The sequence below is a fragment of the Rhamphochromis longiceps genome, linkage group LG13 (assembly GCF_057381845.1).
Source record: "Rhamphochromis longiceps isolate RC_006_pf linkage group LG13, R_longiceps_female_GT1.1, whole genome shotgun sequence".
NCBI classification, from domain to species: Eukaryota; Metazoa; Chordata; class Actinopteri; order Cichliformes; family Cichlidae; genus Rhamphochromis; species Rhamphochromis longiceps.
In genome coordinates, this window is record NC_140569.1 from 11543593 (window position 1) to 11555632 (window position 12040).

At 43.5% G+C, this 12040-nt stretch overlaps 1 protein-coding gene across 2 annotated transcripts in view; it reads right to left on the reverse strand.

The window, feature by feature from the left end:
* Window positions 1-752: 752 nt before the first annotated feature.
* akt3a (AKT serine/threonine kinase 3a) overlaps window positions 753-12040 on the reverse strand; it is a 50921-nt gene continuing 39633 nt past the window's right edge. For both annotated transcript variants that reach the window (XM_085427627.1, XM_085427626.1), the window contains exons 8-14: window positions 11555-11623; window positions 9473-9595; window positions 8721-8849; window positions 3030-3244; window positions 2331-2418; window positions 1677-1779; window positions 753-1073 (exon numbers count right to left, since the gene is read on the reverse strand). In XM_085427627.1, coding sequence (XP_085283753.1) covers window positions 988-1073; window positions 1677-1779; window positions 2331-2418; window positions 3030-3244; window positions 8721-8849; window positions 9473-9595; window positions 11555-11623 — 813 coding nt within the window. In that variant the 3' untranslated portion in view covers window positions 753-987. The remainder of the gene's footprint in view (window positions 1074-1676; window positions 1780-2330; window positions 2419-3029; window positions 3245-8720; window positions 8850-9472; window positions 9596-11554; window positions 11624-12040) is intronic.

The window sequence follows — 12040 nt, forward strand, 5'->3', positions numbered from 1 at the left end:
CATCCTTCTGAACTGCTGTGCTTTGAGATGCGATCTTAAAACACAAACCCATAACTGGACCTTAAACACGCACACAGACACACACGACACGCGTTTGATCTACAGAGCTGATGTGTAAGAGCTGTGCATCAGGAGCAGCAGCTGTTCTGCAGCTGTATAAGCATAAGTGTGGTTCATGTTTTGCTGGCGCTTGTATAATGATCAGCAGCATTTAGCCAGTATTGTAGCACCGGGTTTTAGTAGTAGCAGTAATAGTATAAGAGCAGTAGGAACAGCGGTACCTGTAATAGTTGTTGTAGTAGTTGAAATAGCAGCAACGATGATAATGACTTGCACTGAGCAAAACCTGAGTCAAATCCTGCTCGACAACATGAGGTGTGTAGGATTCTGCTCACTGGTGACAACTGCTTCCTCGATGCCAGGCAGCCTCAATAAATCCCAGAATTATGTAACTGAGGATTTCAAATCTGACCTGTCTGCAAAAGCCTGAGATACAACTGGTAATGGCAGTTTGGGTTTTGAATGATTTGAGTGTTTCCGTCCCACGGATAAAGAAGCCACAAAAACGTCTCCTTAGAAATGCATCAGCTGTTGTCTAAGTGCATCAGAGATGTTCATTTTTAGAGTTTGGCAGGCCCGACACACGTCAAAGCACAGCAGGCCACCGGAGGTGCACCCATCATTAAAGGGTCATTACATAACAACTGATCACATCACAGTTCGGATCACCTGGGGTTGCAGTGCAGGATTAGACCGTAATTTCGCCTGAAGGTTTTTTCTAAGGAGGGATTGGAGAGAATTTAAAAAAAAAAGAGAGAGAGAAAAGAAGCACACTGGAGAGGTGAAGAACAGATAACGAGGAAGAGGAAAAGGGCAAAAATCCTTCAAGTCATGGTTGTTCTGGGTTGGTCCAAAGCTGTGGGTCTCTTTGCGCCCACAGTGATGGCCTCAGAGACCAGCTGTGATGATGTCACTGTGATGGACAGTTCATTCCCGACCGCTGGCAGAGTACGAGAACTGCGGGAAGTGTGGTCGTCTCTCGTTGTCCAGACAGTCCATCCCATCCTCATCGACTAAGAAAAAAATATGAAAAGTATAGATTCAGAGGTCATTTTTAAAGCATTTACTATATAACACAGTTCATTTGTATTAATACATGACATCAATCAGGAAATATACAACTTCTCTCTCTCATCTGATCATCTTCTCTGTTACTGTCGAGTTAAACAATTAAAAAGTAAGTTTCTGATGTGCCAGTTTCATTCTACTAACATGTGACCTACAAACAAGTGGAACCTCACATCAGTTCATGTATAATACAGCGTTAAATGATTTTAAAAGCACGATCTGTATCCCAGAAGCCCAGAAGAGCTGCATGTGGCCGGAGGACTAACACAGAGACACTCGAATAAACAGACAAAGGTGTTTGTTCCACAGTGTGAAACAGTCATCTGTTTGAGTAAACGCTGTCATTTCACCACTAACATTTTACAGAAATCCTGACACGTATTAAACACCCGACAACAGAGAATGCATGTTTGTTTATTTCACCATTATGTCCAAGGACAATATCTGCAGCTTTGTAAAAAAACAAAATTTGTGATTTAGTCAAATTATGTTCTTGACTTATTTGTTCATATGCGCGTGTGGAAAAGAAAGAGGCACGAGACACTCACATTTCTCTGGTGGGGTGATTGTGATGGTCTGAGCTGTGAACTCCTCATCAAAGTATCTGGTGTCTGTCTCCGACGTCACCTGAGGCTTGAACGGAGGAACGAGCTGGGACAGAGATGCGAAGAGATCACATCAGATTGTAAATAACAGCAGTGGGCGTTGTTGTTGTTCCAGACTGACAGACATAAAAATTCCTGTAACTAAAAGTCAGGAAAAAAAGGCCAGGAAGAAGAAGAAATAAATCCACCAAAATCCTCCTTTCACCACAGTTATTATTCATAGTTAACATCCGAGCCTCAGATCCAGAGTGTCTTGTCTTTACATCATTACCATAAAACCCTATAAATAGTAGTTAAACCAACTGAATAATTTCAAGGAGGTCTTTTATGCTTTTGAATCACTGGACTCTACTAAACTCTGCAACAGAACAAAACAACTTTTTAAAAAAAAGTCAAATGAGGAGGCTTGACACCTGTTTAGCTGCTTAAGTGATGCCACCTGACTCTCACTTGATGGTGTTATATGAGAAACACATGCACAGGATACAAAGTCACACATCTCTGTAACACTGTGCTCTTTACAGCTGCCTGTCTTAATAAGTTGAATACATTATTTTCTACAGTCCTATTATGTTTAATTAGACATGCAAACTATACCTTTTTATCGTAGACATCCTGCCAGTCAATACCAGAGAAAAAACTGTGTCTCATTATTTCTTTAGCATCATCTGGCCCTCCTCCGAGCCTAGGGCAGAGGACAGGTGAAGACAGGATTGTTAGAAGCAGAAGTGACAAACGCAGTAAGAAATGAACAGCACAGCGTGAACAGAATGTAAGAAAGATTTCTACAATTTTCTATATGGCGTGTCTTACTGCTGCTATATCGACAAATGGTGGCTAATCAGTGATCTACAGAATGAAAGGCTTTGCCCATTAAAACAGCAGTAAGAATCAGCACATCTCTATATTTGTATGATTAGTGGCTGTACACTAAAAGTAGTGGGTGTTTTTTGTTTATATAGCAAAATAACTAAAGTTAGTCTCCTCTGTGTGTCTGAAGGTAGTAACTGAAAAATAACTTTACACAAAGGGCACAAATATGAATCATCTTCCCAACTTTTCCCACTTTTGCCGGTGGTTGTCAATTCACCAGATCTGTTAATATCTTGTATTAAGTCAGTACCGGGCCATATTGGCGATACAAAGTAAAAATTTAAATTTCGCTGACATGGTGATACGAATAAAGAGATTTATTTGACATCAAAATAGTATTTCTAATAGAGGTCCTGCTTCACATTACTGAATAAATTTGATTTCATGTGAAAGTAAAAAAAAAAAAAAAGCTTCGACACACACCGTTTGTTCGGATCTTTGAAGAGCAGGCCAGACAGCAGGGACTTTGCGTCAGCTGACAGAGTGCGGGGGAACTTGATGTCCTCCATGAGGATGAGCTCAAACAGCTTCTCGTGGTCTTGGTTGTAGAAAGGCAGGCGACCGCACATCATCTCGTACGTCACAACACCCAGACCCCACCAGTCCACCGCTCGACCGTAGTCATTGTCCTCCAGGACCTGAGGAGCAAACACAAAGATACGAAATTTCTGTCTTTTAAAATGGGACCATTAGTTTTATTGGGCATCTGCTTTTTCTAGTGAACGTCTGCATTTATTTTATTGGACAATATTGACTGCTTAAGGTATCCATTGAATAAACAGATGAGCGAGGAACGGCACCAAAGGACAGTCAATATGCCATTAGGCTCCAGGGATGAATAAAACCAAAAAGTTGTCTGAGATGAACAGAAGTTGCTGCACAGTTATCAAGGACTAAGGTGTAGACGACAGCCCCCACCTCTCTCAATACACAGCCACGTACAGAGGCAAATATTATGGGATGGCAGGTCTTCAGAGGCTCCTGTTACAGTAGGAAAGTCAGCGTGTTGGCGTGGCCTACCAGATGCCCCCCCGGTTGCTGCCAGCTCTCCCTGGCACACTAAGCTCTCCTGGCAGTGACAGACAAGAATGTCCCTGGATGGAAAAGGCAGGAACAGCCTCCAGTCCAAGTCAGGGCCACACCAACCTCCAAGCTGGGTGGCACAAGTACTGCATGGTAAACTGCTGTGTTTCATGTCTATTTGTGTGTGTTTTAAGGAAAATTGTACTGTTTAGTAAGTCACTTTTATATCTAAATCTCGCGTTTGGGCCGCCTTCCTACTCTTCATCCCTTCCTGCCTTCCTTGCACTATCCTCTCCATCCTGTCTTATCCTGCCTTCTCCATCCTCTAATCATGCCTTCCCTCACTCGCTTTCCTCTCTTTCATCCCCTCATGTTCCGCTCTGCAAACCTCTGGAAGGGAGAAGGAGAAGAGAAGGAGGCAGAAACAAGAAGAGAGGTATTTCAGGTGCTGTTGAGGCCCTCATTAACATAATAAGCTTATTAACATGATGAGTACAAGTGTGTGCATGTGTTGCACGTGTGTGTGTGTGTATGTGCGTGTGACTGACAAACAGACAGGGCTGGAGAGCAGCCAGAACAGCATATGTTGTACATCTCGCCAATAATAACAACATCTCACTCACTGTTAATAATGGACCAGTCAGGGTGGACATGAGCACACGCTAACAGAGACTAAAACGTTCACAAAAGGCCTGTTTGTACTGCCACTATTTAAAATGACATGAAACAATTACACAGTGAATTTAATAATATCATAATATTTAAAAACATATACTCCACTCTGAACTAACACCAGACATTGTGTGGCAGATGCTGGGAGGACAGGTGTCATAAATACATAACTGACTCATATTAAACAGAAAACAGGGTCACATATCAAAACTTTTAATAAACTTTAAAAAACAACAACAAAAAAACGTTGATGCATACTAATTGCAAATTGTGCTTTGATGTTCACATAGGCCTTATTAGCAGTGTCAAAAGGTGAAAACAGTGTCTAAAATCAAACCATACCACTCTAAATGTATCAGTTCAATGTTACGGATGTGATATAATCAACTGTATGAGGAAACTCGAGGAAGCAAAATCTAGTTTTATTTAGCATATTTCTGCATTTTAAATCCTAAACAGAGTTGCTGTCATTTAAAGTAACCACAGCCTAAAATGCCGTGAAGGCAGGCAGAAAATATGCAATATGCTTATTTTGAATACATTTTTACTTGGCAGTTTCTTTCCAGCTCTACAATTAGATAAGACGGCTGAATTCAAATGTCACAGTGCACCACGCAGGGAAGAAAAAAAAAAGGAAGAATACGAAGAACACACCAAACAGCTGCCTGTGAGTTTCTACAGCAGTTCAATACCACGGAAAGCTGGTCATTAACTGACTGAGCTCATGCACTTGACACTAAACTGCTAATGATGCAGGCGGACTGCTTCAATGTGTGCAAGTCAACATGTACAGTACGTGGAAGTGAATAAGAGACTTATGAGTGCTATTTTATGTGTGAATGTGTGTTTGGGTGAGAATTAAGCTGGTCACCCAGTTGGCAGCTGCAGAGAAGAGCTGGGGGAATGAAACACACCGCCAGCTCCAAATATATTACTGACTGGTACGGCTGGAGGGATAACACTGGCTTAGACTGCTGGGAGACTGCAAGACACACACACGCACACACACACAGCAGATGGAATATTTATCCATCCTCATCAAATTCATAAAGTTTTGAGTGTGAGATGTTTGGTGTTGTTTCAGTTCCTGCAGCTCGAGGACACACACACACACACACACACACACACACACACACACACACACACACACACACGGAACCGTTTATGAAATTCAGAGCAGCTTACGAGGTTGATTTTGCATCTTTGTACAAAAAAGGTACAGAAATGCAAACTAATCAGTGTGTCCAGTTAGGCATGTATACGTATGTGGTTGTCAGTGTCTGTAACAGTGTGTGTAATGGTGTGTCCGTGTGTCCTGGGACTAAAGAAAGTGGTGGCAGCTCGGTTGCAGGCAGGGAGCAGATTAATCCACACAGAGCCAGAATGATGCCCCACAGCCCGAGGCATGGAGGCACTGGAGTGTGTATGCGTGTGTTTATGGCATGTGTGGTTATGTGTATAATTTAAAAAGAGGCAGGGCAAATAAATAGGACAAGACAGGAAGAAACAAATGGGACAAATCGAGAGGAGAGGAGAGGAGAGGAGAGGAAAGAAGAAGGAGAGGAGAGGAGGAAAGAAGGAGGTGAGGAAGAGGAGGAGAGGATGCGAAGAAGAGGAGGAGGAGAGGAGAGTGATTTAAAGCAGCAGTGATGGAGAAGGTCCTGTCCTGTCCTGGTCCCTATAGTGGCAGCCATGTGGCAGCTAGCTGCCGATCGCAGGATGAGGGCTTTGGCAGCCTGGACAGGGCTAGATGGGACGGGATGGGCACACACAGCCTGAGGCTGTACCAGCCCAGATACCCAGCAGGAAACACAAACACACATCCACATACACAGTTCATATACTGTGAACATACTATCCCATATTGTGGGTATCAGACAGAGGCCTTCCATCTCCAAAGTGTCATCACTTGAAAATGAATTTGTGCTGTCACTGTGCTAACATTTTGAAATACGCTGACTGTGCCGCTATGTTTGTGAAACATTTACAATAGAAAAGGAGTCGCAATAATACCCAACATATACAACATACAAACAAAATAAAAACAAACACATAAAAATAAATGGAAAAGGCCCAAATCCATTCCCTTTAACACTTTCAAATTTGCCACAAAGAAATGTGTCAAACGCACAAAAAAGAAAAGGAAAAAAAACACTCTCCATGTGTTTTCTCTGATCCCGTTCCATCCCTTTGCGAGGATCTTACACTGCTTATTCTTTATTAATCTTACATTAATCTTTTTTATAATTGTTGACTTCCCTTGAAACAAATGATAACACTTCAATCTAATTCTTTACGAGTTTGGATGAAGAATTATTCAGCGTTGCGTTGCTGCAGTATCTGTTTGTGTGTTCTTCAGGCACGCAGCAGACAGAAACCCTCTTTATTCACTTCTCATCTGCCCTTTTCACTGACGGCAAACACAGGAACTGTCTGAATTTCACTCCTGTAACCCTGAAATATTTTCTCTCCCTTCTCATCTTCCTCTGTCTTCAACCCCCATCCCCCCTTTTTCTTTTTTATCCCGGCTACTTTGCATCTCTGTAACTTGGCTCCGAGCAAACTGTGTTATTTTTACACGCGGGCGGGCGAGCAGAGCTTGCGGGCGGGCGAGTGGCGGCGGCGGTGGTGTAGATTTCCAGGTTTTTTCCGAGCACCTTCCTCCAACCTCGCCCATCTGCCGCCATCTGCCTCGCTTTAGCCTGCACTTTCTACTGCAATCACACACACACACACACACAGCGCACACGCGCGCACACACACACATATAAATACACACAGACGCACATCCTGTGAAAAATAACCAACAGCCTCCAATCAGCTTTTGGCACGCAAAGGAAGGGACTAAAAAAAAAAAAAAGCACAAAATGCTGCGCCAAATTGTCCTCCATACTTTTTTGAGTGGGATATATACTATGCCTCTCCCCTCCTGCCTTCATCTCCACATCACCATCGCTCTGCTTCCACCACCCACAGTCGTGCAACACTCTCTGCAGTTGATCTGCTGGCCTTCGAGTGAGGCAGAGCTGATGACTGGACAGCGGATGGTTGAAAAAAATGATTACAAGATCGTAGCGCTGTGTGTTTGTGTGTGTTTTTGTGTGTGTGTGTGAGAGGAACCGTGCTTTGCCCTTTTCCAATTCAACCAACACCCTGCTTCGCACGCAAAAACTGCATATTTACTGTTCACCCTGATATTATGGAAATTGTTTGCCTGTGAAATTTGCAAATGAAACTGTACATACATAAATTCCACTATAAGAAGACTCCTAACACCCTCATGAGTGTTATGGGTAACGGGTCGGGAGAGAGTCTCTGGATCATCACTTTGTGATTCAAGTGTACTGAGCGCATTAGCTCCGCCTCAACCAGACACATAAATGAAACAATAAGATAATTCATGATAACGAAACACAGAATGACCTCTCTTTCAGTGTGTTTCAATACTTAGAAATACATTTTGCTATTAACAATGGATTTTTGTAATGCAGTAAAGGATACTGTATGTGTGGCTCCTACAGGTTCTTCATGAACCTACCCTGCAGGCACCCATTTATCAAAGCTCAGTAATAATTCCGGTAGTTAAATTAATCAGCCAGGGCTGTTGTTAGATAAACAGAAACTGTGCAGTGGGCAACATGAGTCTCACAGTTCACAGGGGCCTTCCTGGTGGAACCCTGAGCACTGCAGAAAAGCTGCCTAATGGATAGGCCGCCTGTGGATGCCACAGATGCTTTTATGTACTACGAGGCCTAAGTCAATCTGCTCAGTTTACGGAACATAACATACAGTCACTGAGATTTCTCTTGTTGATCAATTATATAAATCAGTTTAAAAAGTGGACGCTCCTTCGTGGATCTGGTGGTTTGAATCCTTTGCTTTTTGGCCTTTGAACACCTAACATGTTCATGACTGAATCAATGTCGCATGTGGAAACAGGCTGAGCTCTATATCCTGCACCTCTAAAAATATCTTACACGTACATTGTCCTGACAGTGTATGGTTTTTACATGGTGCCCAGAACTACTATACAGTACAACTCTCAGGAATGTGCCCTGTGACATATTAGCAATTTCTTTAACTGCTTCTCATCTCTTCTTCTTCTTATCTATAAATAAAAACAGAATTTTAATGAAAACGTTAAGCAACAAATGCATCAAATTCTCTGACACCACACATCATGTTACACTTCAAATTTCACACGTGGGGTACACACGTGAGTGATCAATTAGTGAAGATCAAAGAAAAAAAGCTTCTCCTTTCCTGTACAAGATTACAGATGTGCATACATCCAGGTGAAAATACCAAGGATGTGTGCTTATTTACCGCATTGCAGTGCAGTGCAGGCACCTCACATTCACCCTCTGATGACAAAAACATAAATGTATATACACACATTTAAAAAAAAAAAAACATTACCTCAGGTGCAAGGTACTCTGGTGTACCACAGAAGGTCTTCATGGTAGCAGCATCAGTGATGCCCTCCTTGCAGAGCCCAAAATCTGTGATTTTGATATGGCCATCTTTATCCAGCATTAAGTTTTCCAACTGGAAGGAAATCAAAATCTCTTTGTCATTATGTGACACTTTATTAACTGGCTGAACACTTTTTGTGCACTGTGGAGTCAAACTTGTTATCACTTTGAAGAGGAAAGCAGTGAGGGACGAGTAAGCTGTATTGTATTACTCCACAGTGTGGCAGTACACACACTCAGACACACAAACACCAAGTTGAAAAGGGAAATAAACTTCAGGCATGTAGTGGAGCCACTCAACCTTTTAATTTTAATGGCTGAAGTGTTTTTCTCACTCTCTGTCTGCTTTTTCTCCTTTCTGTTTTCTTGGCTGCTGCGAGTGGGGCTGGGGCCAAGGCTGCCAGGCAGGCACTCAGACGGAGCCATCTACCTCTCTACCTCTGTGGCATCAGCACCTCTCTCCTTCCCTCTCTCCCTGCCTCCTGCAATTCTTTGCTGCTTTATGTCTGTGTGAGTTTGTCCCTGTCCGTCTCTTTAATTACTACACATCCTGAGCCACTTGTCTTCTCCTGGACGGGGAGGGACACCGAAACACAAGAGGTGGGAGGGGGGCAAAAACAAAAGAAGTTTTCCCTAAAATATCTGATCACTCTCTTCCATGCCCCCAGCCTGCTTTTCCTCCCTGTTTCTGTTTACCTTGAGGTCCCGGTACACAATCTTGGCTGAATGCAGGTAGTCGAGAGCCGAAACAATCTCTGCGCCGTAGAAGCGCGTGCGCTCCTCTGAGAACACCCGTTCTCTGGACAAATGGAAAAACAGCTGCGGGAAAAGGAGGAAGGACGAGAAGGGAAGAGCGGGTGAGAGGGAGAGAACAGAGAGAGGGCGGGGGAGAGAGAAGGGGGAGAGACAGCAGGGACGGCACAGCAATAATTACTGATTTATTGGAGGAAATTAGCACAACACAAACTGGCTGCCCGCACCATATTGAGATGATAGATAGCGGAGGGGAGGGTGAGTGGGGTGTGTGTGCGCGTGTGTGTGTGTGAGGGGTGCATGTGTGTGGGGGGGGTCTCAGAGGACGGCGGGTGGAGGCGCTCGGCAGCTGGCGCCTCATCTAGTGGCCCCCCCCACACCCCCTTCTCACTACACATACACAGACACGCATACCTCTTCCACGTTACCCTCTGGGCTAGGTTGGCACGGTGCTGGCGTGGAGTTCGGCGATGGGGGCCAAATCAAGGGTTTAATCAATACACCAGTCTAGTTAAAGACAGGCCGACTGCCGCTGTCGCCAACAGCCCCCCGACTGCCTACGGTGCAGTACTCATTAGTGGCCTAACTGGCCTTGCCCCCTGAGCCTCCGTCTTCATTTGCTCCATTCTCATATCCACCGTTCTCTGTTTTTGGCACAAGGCTTATTTTCATACTTTAAAGAGTACAACCCCTCCTGTGGTTTGACCTCTCCTGTCTTCCTTTTAAATGGCTCACCTCACATTCCCTTCCTCACTTACTTTCTCCTTCGCTGTCAGTTGTCAAGTTCTCACTGTCACACAGCTACACATGTGGCACCAAACTGACATCAGCCTGCTGTGCCGCAACAGTCGAGTCGTACAAATTACCCATGAGGCCAAAGGGCAGATATCTCCCCATTAATTGTTCAGGGAGGTTTGCATAATGGCCACTGGAGTGATCCTCACAGACCACCTTGCTCAAATGGTGTCTGTTTGTGTGCAAGTGTGTGCATGTGTGTGTGTATGTGTTGAAGCTGTGGTGAGAGGGGGTAACACGACAGGTGGGCCTTCATCAGTGTACTGGCAGCTGTGACTGTGGCAGGTTTGTAATGGGTTCGGTGTGTGTGTGTGGTGTGTGTGTGAGGCATGTGTGGTCACAATTTGTCCGTTGAGGTAAAAATTTGCTGCGTGTGTTTGTCTAAGTATGTGTGCCTTTTGTGTGTGTGTCTGTGCTTGTGTTCTCAGGGTAAGTGTGTGTGTGTTTGTGTGTGTGTGAGTTCTGCTCAGGCCTGGTGCTGGCTGAACTGCTTAACTAGCTGGGAGGGGAGCAGGTGACAGTTACACTAAGGGAATGAACCAAGATTGCAAAAACGGCCCGATTAAAAATCTGAGAAATGGAAAAGTGGGGGAATCCAAACTCATTTCATCTCAGACTGTCATTCTGGCTGTGTCCTCCCCATAGGTGTGTTCATAAATAGACACACGCAGGAGAAGGAGAGTACAGAAAAGAGAGGCGAGAAGGCAAGTGAGAGGCCAGTTGGTTGGAAAATTAACCGTGTTAGAAAGCAATCCAAAAGCGAAACTTTAGCCACTTCTTCAGTGTTTGCACGTTCAACCGATCATTCCCGGCACTGCTGCTGCAGCTTTGCACATACAATTACAACATATTCTGTATTCATCTGTGAGACATTTATGAACCCAAAAAACTGTTTAGGAAATTGTCTTTGAAATAATAATAATCACAAAAACAACTAATTTACAATTTAAATCCAGTCTCTTTTAGTTTGGCTGAACACTGGCATCTGGAGAGTGATTAAATATGATTTAAAACACTTGTAACAACCCTGATATATAAAAACTGAAATGAAAATTAAGATAACAGATCCAGGAATGTATCTGTTTACATACCATAAGACAGTTACTGTGAGAAAGTAACTCGCCGACAGTTATTGTGGTGGAAATGTGGTTTAACCGGCTCTTTAAAGTAGTAACACAAAGATGAGAAACCACACACAGCACATCCATCACAAATGTGTGTGTCTCTTACCTCTCCTCCATTCACATACTCCATGACGAAACAGAGGCGGTCTTTAGTCTGGAATGAGTATTTTAGAGACTGAAACAAAAACCACACACACAAACAATTTATATAAAAGAAATCATTCACCGAGGCACTGAAAGCATCAGCCTTGCATTAATTAAAATAAAATAATCTCAGGATATATATGTAATATAACATTTCAGGCCTAACTGGTTGTACAGGAGAGGTAATATGGAATGCTCCTTCTTCATTTGGCTTAAAAAACACAAACAATCTGCCTGTTTTCGTATGCACTCCCTGTACAGTGAACAGTGAAGTGGGTGAGTGAACGATTTCATACACAGCAGGAAGTCTTGCCGTTCTAGCTAGAACAGCAGGAGGAGCACAACGTGATCGGCCTAAGCTTTAAACTGTTTATGCCTCTATTTGTTTATTCAAAGCAAGTAGGTGTCTGTGTGTCTGTGTGTTCACTTTCTCTTTTGAGGGAGAAAT